The 19,151-nt window shown below is 40.0% G+C and overlaps 1 protein-coding gene across 7 annotated transcripts; it reads left to right on the top strand.

Annotated features, from left to right (window-relative positions):
• Positions 1 to 1,895: 1,895 nt before the first annotated feature.
• On the top strand, positions 1,896 to 17,782 carry nkx2.2a (NK2 homeobox 2a). 7 transcript variants are annotated; one of them, XM_061062991.1, is made up of 4 exons: positions 4,477 to 5,070; positions 7,269 to 7,596; positions 8,264 to 8,596; positions 16,928 to 17,782. In XM_061062991.1, exons 1-4 carry the CDS (start codon positions 5,020 to 5,022, stop codon positions 17,116 to 17,118), a joined length of 903 nt encoding a protein of 300 aa, XP_060918974.1. In that variant the 5' UTR covers positions 4,477 to 5,019; the 3' UTR covers positions 17,119 to 17,782. The 7 variants fall into 7 exon arrangements, with proteins under 7 accessions (XP_060918978.1, XP_060918975.1, XP_060918974.1 ...); XM_061062995.1 differs by lacking the exons at positions 4,477 to 5,070; positions 16,928 to 17,782 and adding an exon at positions 1,896 to 2,017 and having other exon boundaries at positions 8,264 to 9,270; XM_061062992.1 differs by lacking the exons at positions 4,477 to 5,070; positions 16,928 to 17,782 and adding an exon at positions 1,902 to 2,017 and having other exon boundaries at positions 7,264 to 7,596; positions 8,264 to 9,270.
• Positions 17,783 to 19,151: the final 1,369 nt, after the last annotated feature.

Raw genomic sequence — 19,151 nt, 5'->3', positions numbered from 1 at the left:
ACTCGGTCTCCCTGGCATTTGTGTGTCGAGAAGCTCTCCATCTTTTCGTTCTCCTCGAGTGGTCGATACATTAAAACTTGAACTGATTGATTTCAGAACGCCGTGCCATCAGTGTCCTTACGCAGTCGCTAACTACATCTGAAGTATCTTAGTCATCAAGCTTTAGGCCAGGGATTGATAATAGCTTGACCGGCAGGGCCCATTTTACCCATCCTTTTTCAGGAGGTCTTGTATTTAGCACCCGGAGCACTTGTGGTAAATCTCAAACAGCACGAGGGTATTCACAGAGCGGCTGAGTGCAGCGCTTTTTCTCATTCGCCTGAGCCTCATGAATACATTCCAACTCTTACTAACTACTTCTCCTTAATGCGGAATTTCAAACGAGCTATGAGGCCAATTTATTTATTTGTATTCTTTGCGTCTTAGCGATACTCTTGAACACAGTGATGGCAAGGAGGATAATCTCTGTCTTTCATCAGCAAGTGGCCCCGCACAAAACCCATCAGTAATGCATTCGCTATTGATTGATGGTCGCTCCTGCACTACCAGGCAACACCGTTATTATCATGCATGGATTCCAGGCTGCCCACAATAAAATCATTGTCTTGATTTAAGATGTCCAGCCCCCAAGGTGTCAGAAGAGCACAACCGGTGGTTGCCTCATCTTGCTTTCTTCCTTAACAATTACTGGCTTTCTTTCTCATCATCTGAACACCAAACAGATATATTCTCTCATGCCGACCTTTGATACTGGAGAGGATGCTTTCTCTACACGAAGACGTGTCCTGTCTACGTGCAACAGGTGTAAAGAGATGTGCTGAGGAGACTCACTCTATCGCTCTATAAATAGAAATGAAACCGTGAGTCATGTTGCAGTTCTTTACTGTTTAACCAACTGTGTTTATGGTGGAAGAAAATAAACAGCAGAAGGGAGAAGAAGTAACAATCACTTTTATACTTTTTTTCACCCACAAACACATTTTTCATTCATATATTTCCTATAGCCTACTTAAACCTTTTTGCTTTTATTTTGAGCAACAGTATCAAACAATGGATGTTGGTTAATTTACATTTAAAACATATTAAGTTACTATAGTATAAATAACCAGATAGGCCTACAAGTTAATCCACAAATATGAAATTAATTATATAATTAAAACAACATATCTGTATATGTTTTTTTAAGCCCATTAAGTAATTATTTGATCGGTCAATTTTGTATTTAGAATTGTTATTTTTATTCCTAACTGTGCGTAACTTCCGTCCTTTTTCCGCTCTGTGGCCTCCGCTCACACAAATGCAGCTGTTTTCACTGTCGCAAAGTGTGGATATTTGTCACAAATATAATGTGTTAGTAGTCTCCTGGAGCAGCCCGGGTCCCGAGTCATTGTGAAATACTGTGACCTTGGTTATCAATCATTGTATCAGGGTATCTAATGTAAACATACGCGTGGCGTGGATAACATGCCACATCTGCTCTGTGGAGAGAGCTGCTACTTGGTTACCAAGCGATTTATTAGTGAGCCCCCGCGTGAAGAATAATAGGTGACAGTACAAAATCAGCCAGCAGCTCTTTCTACAAGCAGACACTATATCTTAAACATTCTGTGGTAACTTTATTATTCACCTGCATGTGTGCAGCAGATAGTTTGGTGTCCCGAAAGCATCACAAAGAGAGGAAACTAGTTGTCCTGGTTAAAAGCAGCGTGCGCAGGGAGCCGTGTTTGCGCTCGACACCAATTTATTGCCGATGAACATATGGCCAATATTTTGTCTCACGTCATAGCACGGGGTAAACAAACACCCAGCAATGTTAGCGAGTCAGCAAGAGCAGAGCCACTTGGCCAGCTATGCAAACGCTGTTGGACAATATGAGAAGAGGAGCACTTGCTCTCTGGGTATATAAACCACATCAGGCTTATCTCTGCACGCACTCCTGACTCCCATTTGGGGATATTTCATTAACTTCGCGCGCTGTCTTAACGCTGGCAACACATTGGGCCCCCCTCCAGTCTAGGTAAGCGCCCCATACATTACCTTCTGTTTTAACAGCCTAATACACACTTCTTAATATCTTATTTTTCTATTTTACGCGCATTACCGCACAGATTATACTTTACTGTACAACAACTCTAATAGTTTTCTTTAGTCAGTTTAAAATGGGATGCTTATTCAAACTGTAGGCCTGTTGGTTTTTAAACTACAGTAGGCCTCGCTGGTGATCACAACACACTCACGTGAGTGCTCTCTGCTTGGTTGAACGTTGTATTTGTGACGATACACTGTGAGAGTGACCTGGGTTGTCCGAGTTCACTCAGGAGAAATCATTCCTTCATTATTTGAAAATATGTAAAATCTGATTTCTTTACTTGTCTTAATCTTAAGAGATGTTTTAAGAACCCTTCTGCTTTTAACAACATCAAACTACAATGAAATATAACATCGATAACACACACAGTATTTTGTTAACGTGCGTCCGTGAAGTTCAACCCGTTAGCCTTATGCATTGAAGAAGCAAAAACATCTGCGTCGAAATGGACATGGGCGAAGTTAATGTGTCTTTGCTTGCAGAGAAAGCAACACAAATACTTACTATACCTCATAACACAACATCTGTCTGATGTTACTGCATGAATTCCTTACATGATGGCCTATTATAGGCTAAGTTGTTTAATTGGGTACACACAACAAGCACCCCCTGTTGTTTCTGAAATGTGCCGGTAGAGACCGCTAGAGCTCTACAGATGTCAACAGCTGTTAATGTTATTACTGCACTCACACACAGGCTGCCTAACAAGGAGGACAACTTGTCTGTACTTGTGCCATCCAGAGCGGGATAGATCCTCCAGAGAGGATGATTCATTTATTCATTATATTATTAAATAATTTAATAATTTATAAATGTTCTAGCATTTCAAAATGATAGTTTTCCCCTTTCTGATTAATCTGAAGACGTCTCAAAGACTCGGGCCATCCCCCCCCCTCCCCCCTTCCTGACAAAGTCAGTGAGATACTGAAATAGGAAGTGATTAAAAAATAATAAACCCGTTTTTAGCAGTTCGTCTTACATGGAAAAAAGATTAAGGCAAATGGCACAGCGTGGCATGAAATTCAGCGTTACAAATAAACTGGTGGTTTAACAAATGAAGGCATCTCCTCGGGGCATGGGCGCATTGCTATAATCTCGCCGTGACATGTTTAATCGTTAGAGGAAAGGAGACGTATAAAGACTTTTGCCCCGGAGGGAAAGGTGGCTGGATTTCTGTTCAAAAAGGAAAGAAAGAAAAAAACGGGCTTCAAAATGATTTCTTGCCTGAAGCCAAGTCTCCCCAGGCCATGGCTTAGCCCCCATAATAAATAAACCGGACCCGCTTTACCTGCATATTATATATAGGCTTTTAATCATAGAGGGAGGAAATCGGTCTTGTCACTCTGTACATTTATCACGGGCACCCTGAGGCAGGCGGGGTTACCTTTATCAAAGACTAACTCCCAGCCTGAGGCTTCCAAACACGCTGAAATTCAGCGATTAAAGGAGAGAATGATCAACATTATTATGGATTCTCCTGCGGCATTCTTATTTGTGCATTCAATCGAAAGATTTATTTAATCAAGAATATAAAAAGCTCTTTCTTCACTTATTTGGGAACAATCGTGGGCATGAATTTTTAGGAGGGAATTATAATTAATCAGACAGGGCCCGTTTTTTGGGGTTCATCCGAAAAAATAATTGTTTTTGGATGAGTCCATTCTGCTGTACGTTTGATTGCAAAGCTGGGATCAGAAAAATGTAACGAGCTTTAATAATGAGCCAGTCAGCTCGGTTGCTTATAATATTAAAATGGGAGCACTGGCGAAACTGGTGATAGCATAATTATGGCAGAAATGATCACATAAAACGGTTAGTTTTGTGTAGTTTTACGCACAGCAGTCAAATGAGAAATAGTTTTACAATGTATCGTTGTAGTGTCAGAGCTGAAGATTTAATGTCAGCTGAACTCAAATTAGCGGGTGATGGGAAGCAGCAGCCCTGCGCCCTGCTTTGTCCTTTCAATCCTGGTGCATCTGCAGCTCAGAGAGAGGCCCTTTTCACTAGATCTTCTCTCTGGTTTAACACCCCCATCACATACAAACACTTTTCAGACACACAGTCCTAAATGAATACTGAATATGTTTTACCAATGAAAAGGGGAAAGCACGCTGTCCCAACTGATTTGCAACTCTCTAAGTTTTTTGTTTGAGTATAAACTTTTACAACTTATGACAAGAAAAGTACAAAAAAATAATAATAATAACGAGCTGGAATTGACAAGATAATAATAATAATAATAATAATAATTATACTTAAAATAATCATATTAATAATAATATTTATAATGATAATAATAATGTAACATTAATATAAAGTGTAAAATTACTGGACGTACTTTGACAAGTACATCATTTTTTTTTATTCTTGTAATTGATCTCAGCTTGAGGCTTCGTTAGCAGATTCTCAGGACTGTAAACACTTTCCGGTGTTGGTCCCGTTGACTCGTCCCGCTCTGCAACAACAGTCTGCATACTGGCCTCTGTCAGAGCGAAAAGGCACGCGGCCTGTTTGAACTACCTGTGAAAGTAAACAGGTAAACAGAGCGATAGGCTCTCCAAGTGGAGGACGTCCACTTAGCCTGTGCACATTTACCTCTTCTTGCCGAAACCCTCAGCTCAATTGATCAAATAGTATATCCCCAGTCACTGGCCACAGTCTGCAGCCCAGTGCGCTCCCCTGCACCGTCACCAAACCTACTGTGACTTCCCCCTTGTCACCGTGCCACACACAGCAAAAGCAGAATGGCACGGGTGATAAGCCTGCGTGCTCTAACACATCCTGGTTTGGCTTCTCACACTTAATAAGTATGAGTGAAATAATGTCCCACATGGGCCAAGAGAATTTCCTGATGAGATGCGCACAGAGGCTGCAGCCGGGGCCATTCCTGCGTGGTGCGTAAAGCGCTGTGGGTGTCTGCTGCGGGTTGGATGTCCCTTCACATGTCGGATTTAGCAGTGCAGCATTACTTGGTGGATCAGGTCAGTAACCTCTCTCTCTGCCTTATAGAGGATCAGGCACAGCTCCAGTTTGTCCATATAGCCCGCTCAGCTCAATGGAGCCTTTGTGGGATGTTGAGACTTGTGATTAATTCTGCCAGTCTGGTGAAATATTTACCTCTGGCCTCCCTGTCAGGTGCATTTATATGGAACCAAACATTAGAAACTTCAACCAAATATCATCTTCAAATTTTACATTATCCCGATAAGTAATGCTTGGCGTCATTTCTTATATTTATAATACCGATAGTTCTATTCGTCTAATAATATATATTTTTTAAAAGAGCAAAAACTCGAAGAATCTTTTGAATGTGCTTAAATGTATTAATTATATTTCATTTAATTTTAGTTCCACAATCTGTGGAACTTGGAATCTTAAATACACAATAGTTCCAGCTCTAAAAACAGTCAGATTGTGTATTTGTGTGTATTTGCGTGTGTGTGTGCGCGCGCGCGCGTGTGTGTGTGTGTGTGTGTGTGTGTGCGCGCTGAGATGAAGGACTTTTCTTAATATTGTGGAAGGATCCAGGAATTGAATGAAGAGATAGTCCATTGAAAGCAGTTGAATGCCATGACAACTAGGAACAACCTCAGATTTATTCCAAACAGTTAGAAAGCATTGTGCGCGGGGCGTCAATCATCTATTATTTCGCCCCTGAAATAAATGCAAAAACTGCGGCCGGACAAAAGCTTCCAACAGGAGCCGGACATTTGTCTACATTTCCTCCATTGTCTGCAGCTTAGCAATCGGTTTGTATTTGTGTTTGCCCGGGTCCGACCACCCAGGATGCGCAGAGGACTTGCTAAAAAACGTGAAACATTGTCAACCACATCACATACTGGAGAGCAGGCAGAGGGAGGAGAACGAAGGGGAAAGTCTTGAGGGAAAGGAAAATAAAGTAAGCAACAATGATAGTCGGATTTCCACTGAAAAAGCAAGAGGGAGCACTTTAAGGGGGGGCTGAAAACAAATATTAGGATGCGCTGCCACGATGAATAGAGGGGCGATTTATTTGGGGAAAACTCAGAAATAAAGAAATATAAATAATATTTATTGTTGCATAAATGGATGATTAATTCGAAGAAATATGTATACATAAAAACTAATTCATCCAGGCCGGTGTTTTGTCTACCACTTTATGTTTTTATTTCTTATTTTTCAACCAAAACCAGTCATTTACACATTATTCCAAATATATATTTGTAATTATTAATATTGCTTTAATTATAACTATTAATATTTTATTTCTAGCCTAATAAATATTTCATTACTGGTTATTGTATTTGGTATTGTTGCTATTGTTGGTTTTACGGTCCTTATAATCAGCAGTACATTTGGATTGGCCTACTGTCTTAAATACTTGCTTAACGCTTTTAGACAAACAGTTCAGCTTCAGTTTCAACATTCCCTCTTGTCCTTAAGCCCTGGCAAAAATATTGACACAAAAGGTTTACATAAATTATCTCCGAATATTTGAACAATAGCCGCTCTTCTTTTCGGTTCCCATAGCTTCAAATAAAGAATACGCATCGGACCCCTAAATGTACTGTTTTATAAAAAAAAAGAAAAAAAGGTGGAATTTAATTGTGACGAAAAAAATGCAAAAGCTTCAGTTGGAGCAATTTGATAAAACTGGCTTTTTAAGTATTGTGAGTATAAAGCTACTTGGAGGTTCTTTGTATGTAAATAGGGTGTAAAAAAGGCCCTCCCCGTCTTTGTAATTAATTGACACGTTATACCACTCATCATGCTCTGAAGCACCAATGGTAGAGGCTCGGATCTCCCCAAAACCCACAATTTCACATCTGCAAACACTGTCTTCATCCACTTGACTCCTAAGACCCGCCCACACGTGGCCAACCTTTCGCGTGTTTTAATGCTTTTTCACTGCAGGTTCATGTGTTGAGACCAACCTTATATGGACTGATCGGACAAGGTAATGGCTTATTTCCCTCTAGCACCCAGCAGTAGCACAGTATCCATGAGCCACATATAGCACTTCAGCCACTTTGGCATTCTTCCTGGACTTACAGACACTGAATCCACAGCTACTTGCTTAGGCAATGGTTATCCACAGAGGCTGCTTTGACTGTACTTCAGCGTAGAGCGACTCTTACTCTTCCCATTTTTCCTGAAACATCGCCTCTGCTTCTTTTTGTTTGGTTTTGTTTCAGAACAGCGGATTGTGCGAGAAGCTGGTGCAGCAACTTTTCCCTACATATTTCCCCCCCTCCACCAGAATATGTCGTTGACCAACACAAAGACGGGCTTTTCTGTAAAGGACATTTTGGACCTTCCTGACACAAATGACGAAGAAGGATCTATCACCGGAGCGGAGGAAGATACGGAGGGATCGGAGACCACATCCACGACAAAGACCACTGGAGTTTTGGTGCAAAGTCCTCTAGAAAACGTTCAAAATCTGCCTTTAAAGAACCCCTTTTATGACAGTAGTGACAATCCTTACACACGATGGCTTGCTACTACGGACAGTATTCAATATTCATGTAAGTAGAGTCTAAGATTCCTTCTTGATCTTGATGATGATGACTTTTGTGATATTTTAAAGGTCTGCGGTTACATTAAGCCATAATTGATGGCACACAGCCTCCTTTTCCACCCTAACGGTGCCCTTGGGTGGCATGCAGCATTCATCTTTATGCACCGTGCACTGCTGCGCTTCAGGCGTTTTATAGCTCAATAAATGCATGCAGTGGTTAGGCTACACGCACTTTGCATTGTAAGATTTTGATCGATGAAGCACCGTGGATAAACACGGAGGCTGAAAGTTATTCAGAGTATAACCACGGTGCCAAATCTAAGAGTGCATTCTGTGAGGGATTTACAGGCAGACAATGCACCTTTTAATGCTTCACTGACTCCCTCTGCCTGTGCACATTGGAGCTGAGGAATAATTTTGTGGTGCTTTTCACTTCAAAACCAAACAAAAGAGTTGAAATTAACCAACAGGTTCTCGTATGTTATTATTCCGCCACATTTGAGACTTAAAATCTTGTGCATTTCATGTCAAATCCTGTTGTGAGAAGTGCTCTCTCATTAACAGGTTATTTTTCTTATTGCGCACGAAAGCATCCGAAGTTTGGATCGATGAGTGTATTTACTTGATGTTTTGATAAATGTCTCTGAGAACTTTACAACATAACATTTTGACAGTGTTTCTCCCGTTTCTTGCCGCAGTGCACGGCCTCTCCGCCAGCTCGCAGGACTCGGCCAAGTCCCCGGAGCCGTCCGCAGACGACGAATCGCCGGACAACGATAAGGAAACTTCCAGCAGCGGCGGCAGCGACTCCGGCAAGAAGCGAAAAAGGAGGGTGTTGTTTTCCAAGGCGCAGACCTACGAGCTGGAGCGTCGCTTCAGACAGCAGAGGTATCTTTCCGCGCCGGAGAGGGAGCACCTGGCCAGCCTGATCCGCCTCACCCCGACCCAGGTGAAGATCTGGTTCCAGAACCACCGGTATAAGATGAAGAGAGCCCGGGCCGAGAAAGGTATGGAAGTGACCCATCTCCCTTCTCCCAGGCGGGTGGCCGTGCCCGTCTTAGTCAGGGATGGAAAGCCTTGTCACACTCTTAAAGCTCAGGACTTGGCGGCCACTTTTCAGGCCGGGATCCCCTTCTCGGCTTATAGTGCCCAGTCACTCCAACACATGCAGTATAACGCGCAGTACAGCGCCGCGGCCACGGCACAGTTCCCCACAGCACATCACTTGGTGCAAACGCAACAGTGGACTTGGTGAGAGAAATGATAGAGACTTGGCTTGGAGGCACGATAGGGAGTTTCACCACAGAGCAAAGAAAAAAGATAAAACACAAAAAACAAAAGACTTTTCATTTTTGCAGCTTGACTCATATATATACTACCATTTTTATTCGGGGCTCATGTGTGCGCCGTGTTTACATGTTTTCGTTAAGAGAACTGGGTCCGAACCTCTCCCTTATAGATTTTATTCAGAATGTCAATGCTCTTCTTGTGATTTTTTTTGTAAAGTATGTTGTGTGTTGGTTGTAGAGATGTTTTCCTCTTTTTATTTTCTTTTGTCCCCTCGTGTTATTATCAGCACGTACGAACCACTTTATAATTATAGAAATTTTAATTTCTTGCTTCTTTTATGGACCGAAAAAATATTTATGGCCATGAATAAACACTGGCAACTTTTCAGAAATTTTCCTTTTGTTTTTATTTCCTGTAAATATTTTGTGGCAAATGTTGACCTGGACAGAGAGAGATTTCGGGAGCGTGAAACCGAGGGACGTCCGACACACATCAAATATTTAAAAACACTTTTCAAAAATAAGGGAGTCATTTTAAGAAAAACAACAAAAACCCACAAATTTGCAGCATCGATTCGAGGGCTAAAATTTTTATTTATTTAGAAAATAGTTTTGTAAGTTAGTAATCCTTTATTCAACCCAATGTTTGATTTCTGTTAGTGTGCTATTCGATTGACCATCTCTGAGAAAAACAACAGCGCTTCACATTTTAAAGGAGGGGGGCAAACCAGACACAATATTGTGGTCCAAAATGAGAACAAATCTCCAGCGCACTTCACCCCTTTTCCTTTTAAGCAAATTTAATCCGGTGAATATTTTTCTGAATCCAAACACCTCCTTCATAAAGAGCCGAAAGTCACTTGTGAAATGGGACTAAAATCCACTCACTTAATATAAGAGGGCTTCTCCACATAAGAAGCTTTTGAATGAAAGCTCTCCTTTTTGTCAGCATCCTCCACCACTCCCAGCCTTGGGTGTAAAGTGGTAGACTGCGGAAGGGAAAAATCGTTTAATGCAATAACTGTTTTGTTATCTTGTTAGGCGCTAAACTGCAAATAGAGCAGGAATAATCAATGAGTCGCCAGCCTTCTTTGTTTAACCTTGGCCAACGTTGGACTAAAGTGCGCACGGCTCAGTGGGGCTTTAACCTCGTAATAAAGTTATTTTTCACATGGTCATATAACGTGGTAGCAATGATATCCCGCATTATATACAGGCTACTCTGCCCCATTAGTCTCCGTGTTCTTTACGGTGGAACCAAAACAAGCACAAATGGCTCCCCAGTGATCCGCTGCGCACTGCGGATTATCAGCCTCTAGTCAATATCTTGGGTAAATATGATAACCTAGTCGAAAATCCATGCATTCTGTTTGTCCCGGGACAAAAATCTCACAACAGATGTTAGAGTCGCCCCTATCATCACTGAACAAACAGCCAAATTGGGCAGATTTGCTAATTATTTACAGAATTGAGTCTCAAGGGGCTACTGCTTTTGTGGGCAACACAGACTCAATTTGTCCCTGACAGAAAGGTTTTGTGTTGCGCCACCGGTTGAGCTTGTAGGTCAAATAAATCAGCAAGTTGGTCATAATTTGTTTTTCTTAAGCCTTTGTCGATTAAAAGAAATACACAGCTTCCCCAACAGCATGCTAAAAATCGCCTGTACCACAATTAAAAGGTGAAATGAGGAGAAATTCAAGTCAGATTTAATTCGATTTACCGCGGAAGGATGAAGGACTGGTCGACTCTGGCAGAATTTTAGAGAACTCAGGAAAACACGTCGGCTCCTTTAAATAACAAACTTAACTCACTTAAAGACAATACCAATATTTAAAACATCGTGCGTAAAAGAAAAATGTGGACTTGTGTTTTTCTCTTATTGCCTTTTGTGATCAGGCACTTTTGTGACTCTATCATTGCATAATACAGTACATGACACAACACAGAGACAAAAGGCCAGGCCTGCTTTCTGCTGTGTGTTAGAGGCGTGCATGTTAACGAGCAGCAGGATGCAGAGAGTGAAGATAGAGAGACTGACAGAGTTGCTTGGTGCTGTTCAGAGTCAGGGAGATGCATCCTTGGGCTTTTTGTCCTGCCTGTCACTTGGTGCCATTGTGATCTTTGCTGCACACGTTGTCTCCCATATGGGCAGCTGGGCTCGGAAAAGGAGAAAAGGATCTTTCACAAACCCCAAATTGTATCAAGCTTTCAAATAAAGCATTGTTGTCTCTCAAAGAAAAACGAATTAAAAATTCGTGCTATATCTATTCTGGTCAAAAAAGAAGCTCCATTCACAGATAACAGGGAGTCCTTCTTCCTTGATAGAGCTATGCCAACAACAGCCTTCTCATTTCTCTTTCCCTACATCCCCCATTCTGCAGGGTGAAAGACTGATTCTAGTCTGTCCGAAAAAGTCGCTCCTCACAGCTCAAAAACTATTTTTAAATACAAGACAGTGCTCTTCCTTGTTTGCTTTGAATCCCGCTGGTATGCGTGGGTCGATTTCTAAAATGGACACATGGAAACATATTTGACACAATTTCCCACCCACTAGAGTCCGTTTTATTGTTTTTCTGTTCACATCAGGTGTAAAATGAAGCCACTGTGTACATCATGTGCAATTTAAAGGTGGGGTTTCACACGGTCAAAATTTCCTGGATGTTGCGCCATGCAATAGTTTAATTATATAAATTGAAATACGAATTAATGTAAGAGTAAACATGTCTGGCATTATTTGGATTATATTTAAATTCTCAATGTGTTGAAGGACGCTGATGTTTTTCAGTTGGAACATACCCTTGGAGATATTGCCAGATGTTTATTGGACAAGCGTTTACTTCATTGACTACAAATTAGATTTGTAAAATTGATCCTTTATTCATTTATATACCACTGTTTATTTATATACGTATGCATTTACATTTTTAACTATGGGAGACATTTAAAGTGTTCCAGGTCCCTCAAATCTTGATCTTCAATCCTGACTCCAATTGTTGCCTTAAATACATTTTTAAACCCAAATTTTAAAATTCTGCACCAAGCCAGGGATGCACAATTACCTTGGTTTGACCCAAAATAAAAAGTACAAGTCGTGTTACAGTCTTCATAACAACATTTTACGGTGAACAACATTTGCGTTGCACCCGTGTTTTGTCATTAACGCACCAGAAAATTTTCACCACTTCTCCACCAGCTCAGCAACAGGGTCAGATTTATCGGAAATTGCTTTTGGCTGCTTGGAGGGATAACGCAGGCGACATTAAAACAAGTATCTTGGCGTGCAGCATAGTTCAACCTGCGTGGATAACACTATTATATACCCTGGAATACAATACTTGAGGAAATGTGCACTTGGGACACCATGGATCTTCGTCATCCTGCCCATTTGAACCTCGACATGAATCATTTTCTATCACGCACATCGCCAAATAAACGAGGATTTCAAAGCTATAATAATAAGAGGTGCTTTTCATTTAAAGGAAGCTATCTGGGTTTTATTGCCTTAAAGGAGATCCAGATTAGATTCGCCACAGTGCAGATATTAAACAGAGCGGGATGAATGAAGGGAGGGAGAGATGGGAGGGGGGGACGGGGGGGGACGAAATGTTGCACCAAACGGCCACAAGATGGAAGCAGAGGTCTGCAGTTGGCGTTATGCAGCTTTTACCTGCAAATGTCTCACAGCTCATCTGATTCCTGCAGCACACATTACTCCAACCAAATCATATTCAGCGGCTGTTTTTCTGTTTAATGAACAGACATCACAGCAAACTTGACTGTCTCTTTAAGTGCATGATTGCGGTTTATGACATTGTTAGGGATCTTGAGAGCATAATCATATCGCCCTTGAAAACAAACTATAGACTAAACAGTTCATATGCAATTACTACTTCCATTTAAGAAAAAGTAAGAGAGAGATAATGACTCGGAGCATCCACGGTGTGGCGCAATAGGATAGGGGAAAAATGTGGTGTAGATTAATTCACTTCAGTGAAAGTGAACAATAGAGCTGAAGTGCGGTTTTCCAAGGGAAGACTCAGCTCAGCCAGAGTCCTTCACAACAAAGGAGCCTTTAAGTCAAATGTCCTCAGCAATGTGAAAAACTGAATCCTCATCTGTGAAATGTCTTTGCTAGAATTGATCAAAGGAGACTGAGGGGTTTTTTTTGGGTGAGGAAGGTGTCTTTAATGAATTGTCTCACCTCCTATCCAAAAAAAACAACAACATATCCTATGAGCTCCCAAGAGAAATAGAATATATTTTGGGTCTGATCAAACAAGGTACTACATGTGCCAATTTAATCACATTATTCAGTCGTAGACTTACTGTCCAGGCTGCAAAGTGCCCCAGAACCATCATCTCCTCATGCGGAGAAGAAAGTATGCAAAGCACTGCAAAATGGGTCATATGACAAAATAAAAGGCTTCCATCTTTATGCACCTGCTCAGTTCAGCATCAGTGAGCCTGCACCTGTAGGGGGCCTCATTGGGTTAGAAAGCTGCAGCAGCAGGGGGGTAGAGGGATGCAGAACATGAAGGAAGGAGGGCGAGAAAGAGGGGGGGGGGATACATATTTAATCTTCCACAGTTGTGATCACGTTAAAGAAGCTGGTGCGGAGAAACAAAATAAAAGGAAAGAGCTGTTGTCCCACAGAGCAGACAGCCAAATCCAGACACACATATTTTCAAACTAGGATTTATTTGAGTCTAATTGAAAAGACACAAATAATCTTCAAACCTGATAAAAAAATTAAAAAAATATCTCCAAAATAAATTCCAACCCACTTTCTTATGTCTAGTGACAACAGCAGTGTGTGTGATTGTTTAGGTACCAGTGTGGAGTATTTACTGTGAGTGGTTCAGTGTGAACCTGAGAGCTCCCACACTGCAAATCCACAAGTTTACTCAGAGAGACAGACACCATTGTTCGGCTACAATCTGCATGGGAAGAAGCTGCAGAGCTGAGAGACACTCTGGTGTGTGTGTGTGTGTGTGTGTGTGTGTGTGTGTGTGTGTGTGTGCGTGTGTGCGTGCGGGCGGGCGTGCGTGCGTGCGTGCGTGTGTGTGTGTGTGTGTGTGTGTGTGTGTGTATGTGTGTGTGTGTGTGTGTGTGTGTCACTTAAGAGCTGCAGCTTTAGACATATGAGCGTAAAGATACAAAGAAAGAAAACTGCAACATTTCTGCACATCTCTTAACTCTGGGTGTTCACTTTACACATGAAAAAAAAAATGTCATTCACTTTGCAACCTTTTGCTTTGAATTTCAAATCTGAAAATAAATAACAGTCACATTCATTTGTACCCTTGACAATAATATTAGCTGCACGTTTAATTCATGAAAATTAAGCAGTTAAATGGGAAACAGCATTGCTTTATATTTATATTTTTTTCCAATTGGTAGATAACTCGTTTGATAAATGTAATATAATAAATGCACATTGATGAAGCCCTTCATTTAGATACCATTTATTCTCCTCTCTGCTGGAATCCTCTAGAAAAAGGTTGTTCAGTGAACTGTTTACATTTAAATGAGCGTGCATATATATTGGTAAGTGAAAAAAACACATCAAAGGTGTGAATTTAAAATGAAAAAAAGGTCTTAAATACAATTACTGTACACTCTCACCTAACTTTAAAATAGTTTCCTCATGCAATATTGTGTGACCCATATTTTTTCATCAGTACAACATGTATCATTTGTATCATTTGCATGTATCCAGTAAATAATCATCCTGGATTTTTTTTCTCTCCTGCTGCTCACAACAAGGTCCTAAAACGCTTCCCTTTTAGCTCCTTTCAACTTCCACCTGTCTTCAATGTTTTCATTCACATACATAAATACACAGCAGAGAGAAAATGACTGCTTGGCACCACGTCAGGTCATTTTTGTCCTAACTTAATTTGTCAAGAGTGTAGGTGGACCGTAGCAGATTTTCTGCTCCTTTCTTGGACTGAATCTGAAACCGAGGTCAAGCTGGATTGAATAACTCACTCTCTAAAAAAATACACTGTGACATTTTGTCTGGACACCAAACTGCAAAAGTAATGTTTAGGAGTCAGTGAACAAAACCTCAAAAGTGCTTCACATTCAATTAAACATCTGTGTGTTCAGCTAAAACACTCTTGCCCCTCTGGACAAGTCTAAACATGCAGCACTGTTTGACTGTAGGAGACGCTGATAGTGCAGTTTTTAAAATGCGGTATTGGCAGTGTCTGCAGAAGTCCAGCAGCAAGTTTAGAGTCACCTTTGTGAAAAAAAGAAGTGAGCGTCAAGGTTCTTGACTTTGCTGAATGTGAAGATTAGAAAAATAGTAGAGTCTGCAGAACGCACACAGATCACAGGTCACACACACATGATCTGATCTGGTGGACAGGGAAGGTTTTTCTCCCTCGCAGATACATTTCACCACCTGCTTCTACATTCCCTGGACTGTCAATATGTACAATTATGAATGAAATAAAGAACTAATTAAATCATACCTGCTTTTTTTCTTTAGAATGAACTTAAACTGTATCTATTGGCATTATTTAAATTTTAGAGGTCTGTGATCCACTCTATGTATCAGTGATAAATCAGTTGTTTAGCATCATTACAAATTTAGAGAAGAATTAAAGATCTCATCAGGTATGAAAAATCTGGGCGGTGTCTATCTTTAAGGAAAAAGAAACAGTGAAGTGGATTCTGTATGTATCATTAATCTTCCAACGGTGCATACTACATCTATTTCTCTGACAGCCCAGAAAAAAAGGAATGTGACCTTCAAAATAAAAAGTTGTTTTGGGTTATTAAAATTTAATTGTGATATGAAGTCTAACTGTTTATTTCAGCTTCATCCTGCTATCAGTAGTGTGCATGTTTTGGTACTTAACTGAAAATTATAGAAGGACACCCATTCATCCATCACTTTCAGAGCTGGTAAAATGTACAAGGGAGAAGTTGGACACTCTTAGAGACTACAGTTGAGCTTTAAACCAACATCGAGTACATCAACTGAGATTCTTTATTCTTTCTTTTACAAGTCACCCTGTTCAATTTCAATAGATTGTTTTCTTTGCTGCCTTAAGTTGTTGTTAATCTCCTAAATTCTTAACAATAGTCAGACAATACTAAAGAAGAAATATTAATTCATAAAGTAAATACCTATTCTTAATGCTCCTCATGCTGCCATATACAACATCTAGAAAAGTTAAAGGCTGATAACACCTTCCTGAAAAAAAAAACCTCATAATGGAGACAATACAGAGTAATTCGGTTGGAAGTTGCAGCATCTCTGTTATGGTTCTTTTTCTCACACACACACAGTGTAGAGATTTGAAAAACACACTGCCACATATTGACAAAAGCATCACTGCTAGTCTAACAAAGAACTGCTTCTTGAACAAGGTGACTTCTGAGTCGATACAAAACTTTTAAAAGTTGCTGTCCCTGGGATGTGTCTATGGCTCTGTTAGTGACTGAAACACTGATCGATACCAGTAATTGTGCACAGGATCCTTTTAAAATGTTTGTGGGGGGGGGGGGGGGGGGGGGGGGGGGGGGGGTTGTCATACAGCATGCGTTGTTCAATTGTGCACTTAACATAAATTGAAGTAGAAGGAACTAATTGATATTGATAAACAAACTATTGTTTTCGAATACATTTGTGTAAAAGATCAGAGATATTCATGTTATTCCATTTCACATTTTTTTAATTAAATTGAATCCTCTTTTTAATTATTCAATAAATTCAGGCTTAACAAAGAAGAGGACCCAAGTATAGGAGTCAAACATGAGGCGAAACATGTTGCTTGGGTTTCAAATTGAAAATTAGGATGATATAGGTCATGTTGTTCATTAAAATTTCTGAAAATGTTCTGTCTCTTGCAGGTAATTTTTTTAAACAACATTGCATGATAATTAATATGTAGAGCTCAGCTCAGCTCTATCCTCAGAGTGTTACAGCTTTGAGGTCTTTAAACAAAAAAAAAGTTGTGCAACTATGTTATGATATTCAAAGTGCCATATGGTCTTATTTCCTTTTGTCTTCTCTTTCTCGATGTTCCATCTTAGGCCTTGAGTTGTCTTGTATAAAACCCACAGTCCGCTGCAGTCAGATGGGCTGGATGGGGGACAGCGCCAACAATCAGGTTCCCAGAGTTGAGTGTTTATGCCTTTCACTTAATGGATTGTCTCACCTTCTTCAGAGGATGAACATGAGGTGCTTGAGATGCCAGCACTGCAAATGGATCCTGGGGCTTTGAGCCTGATAACAAGCGGCCGTCATCTGTTTCAGACATGCTTCAATCAGCACGCGTGATGATCAAAGAGCAGCAGTGTGGCAGCAACGTGTTTTACCAATTCAAGCTGCCTAATTAGCTTCCTGTTTAAAGAGGATGTCAAATATGTGTAGCGAGTCGTGCCTATCATGTGTTTGTGCACTTGTACCCTGTGCTGAATTTATAATGTCTTTTAGAGCTAACTTTGCTGAATGGAAAATAAATAAAGAAAAGCTTCTCCATTGTGTGTCTTTTGTGGTTCGCTGAATAGGAGCGGTATCACAATATGATCGAGCGATGCACTTTCTGGCATTATGTATCACATTTAGTCTTTATGCTACTGCTGATGTGGGAGATTGAAGCAATAACCTTCAATTTATTTACCTTCTAAAGTCACATATACAATTCAGTGACCCTGTTTTCATCCAGACACATACACAAACAAGTTCCCATCAGCAAACTGACCCTTATTATTATTATTTGACACTGGTATTATAAGGGATAATGATGTTGTTGACTCAAATGAAACGACATTCACATATGACACTGATGGAAGACTTACTTTTAGCACCTGACCAACACAAAGCTGAGATGGGAAGTTACAAAGTCGTGGGTGTATGTGCCCTCTGAGGAGGGTGGGAGCACAAATATACACTAAACCGTTATGTAAAAAGATATATCTGGGAGGTAAGTGTATTAGGCTTTCACTTGTCTTTGTATATTTCCTTGTTCATTTTTTTCTTTTCATTTTTTATACAAATCTAATCGCTATTGTCCTTTAATGTATATCCATCATCAAACAATTTTTGTTAAAGCTCAGTTTATATGTCTGACACCCACCTCCTGCTCAGCCTCCAGGTCCCGCCCCCATCCAGGGTCTGCTCTCCGATCCATAGTACCAGTTTTACCTCATCCAGTGTTCAGGCATCTTGCATTGTTGTCTTAAATGTATTACATACAAAAGGAGTATTCCACTTCAATATGACATTTGTATATTTATTCCAACACTGAACTTAAGCTTTGCTTGTATATATTCAATTTCACAGGATTAATGTGTGTGTATTTTCACTTTTGTATATTTAAATTGTATTTATTTTTCATTTGACATGATATGAATGTATTCTTATGTGTACATGATTTGGCTAATTATTTATTTTCTAAATAATCTTTCTGACTGAAAATACTGAGATTTATTCAATAAACTGAATGTCACCATAACAATAGTTTTACATTTTTGTTTTTCAGTTAGAAAAAAAAAGTCATTCAGTTGGAATTAAAGTTGTACTTCACATGTTGTGCTTTTTTATGGTGTCGAACATTTTACATCAATGAGCAAAAATGAATGGAAGAAATTCATCACTACTGGATATTATACACACAACAGAAGTCCCTCGTGTGTATGTACATATAATAACTGAGGGGGGAAAAGGTGTATGTATTGAAGGCTATATGAGTACATTCACACGGGTTCTGTGTTTGATTATATGGAGAGTCTTGCTTTAGGAGGTAATCCTGTACACCTCATTACACCTCTGTATGTTTATCTGACAGTTTTAATATTTACTAGGCAGAAAAATAGACAATATACATTATCACATGATACATTTCTGTTTAAACCGATCAGCTGTGTTAGGCTAGATTAAAGACAATTACAGCATTATAATCTAACTAACACAATCTGTGATACACTGAAAGTGACCAATGAATCCTCACATGCATCACATACGGCGAGAAATATATCATTGCAGGTCTCCTATTGTTACATGAAGCATTTTGAGGCACTGCCGTTTTCCCCACACGTTTTAATTCTACCCAGTACTTTAAATGGTAACTTTTAGCAGGAGCTTTGATTTTTCTAACTTCCACCAAACAGCTAACTCTATGTGTGTCCAGTATGATACCTCTGATATTTTGTAAAAAAAAAAAAAAAATCACATCAGAAGAAACAAAATGTTTTGTATTTAAATTAATGCACATCTGAATTGACAATTCATCATATAAGCTTTAGACAATAAGAT

Source organism: Labrus mixtus, chromosome 18, assembly GCF_963584025.1.
Source record: "Labrus mixtus chromosome 18, fLabMix1.1, whole genome shotgun sequence".
NCBI lineage: Eukaryota > Metazoa > Chordata > Actinopteri > Labriformes > Labridae > Labrus > Labrus mixtus.
Note: the sequence above shows the minus strand (reverse complement) of the source record. Positions and strands in the feature narration are given on the sequence as shown.

Excerpts from the sequence above, each read along its gene's own strand:
- nkx2.2a (XM_061062989.1), top strand. The coding sequence starts at position 5,020 with ATGTCCCTTCACATGTCGGATTTAGCAGTGCAGCATTACTTGGTGGAT. Across the intron at positions 5,071-7,268 it reads AGCATTACTTGGTGGATCAG|CGGATTGTGCGAGAAGCTGG; the intron begins GTCAGTAACCTC and ends GTTTCAGAACAG. Across the intron at positions 7,597-8,263 it reads GGACAGTATTCAATATTCAT|TGTTTCTCCCGTTTCTTGCC; the intron begins GTAAGTAGAGTC and ends ACATTTTGACAG.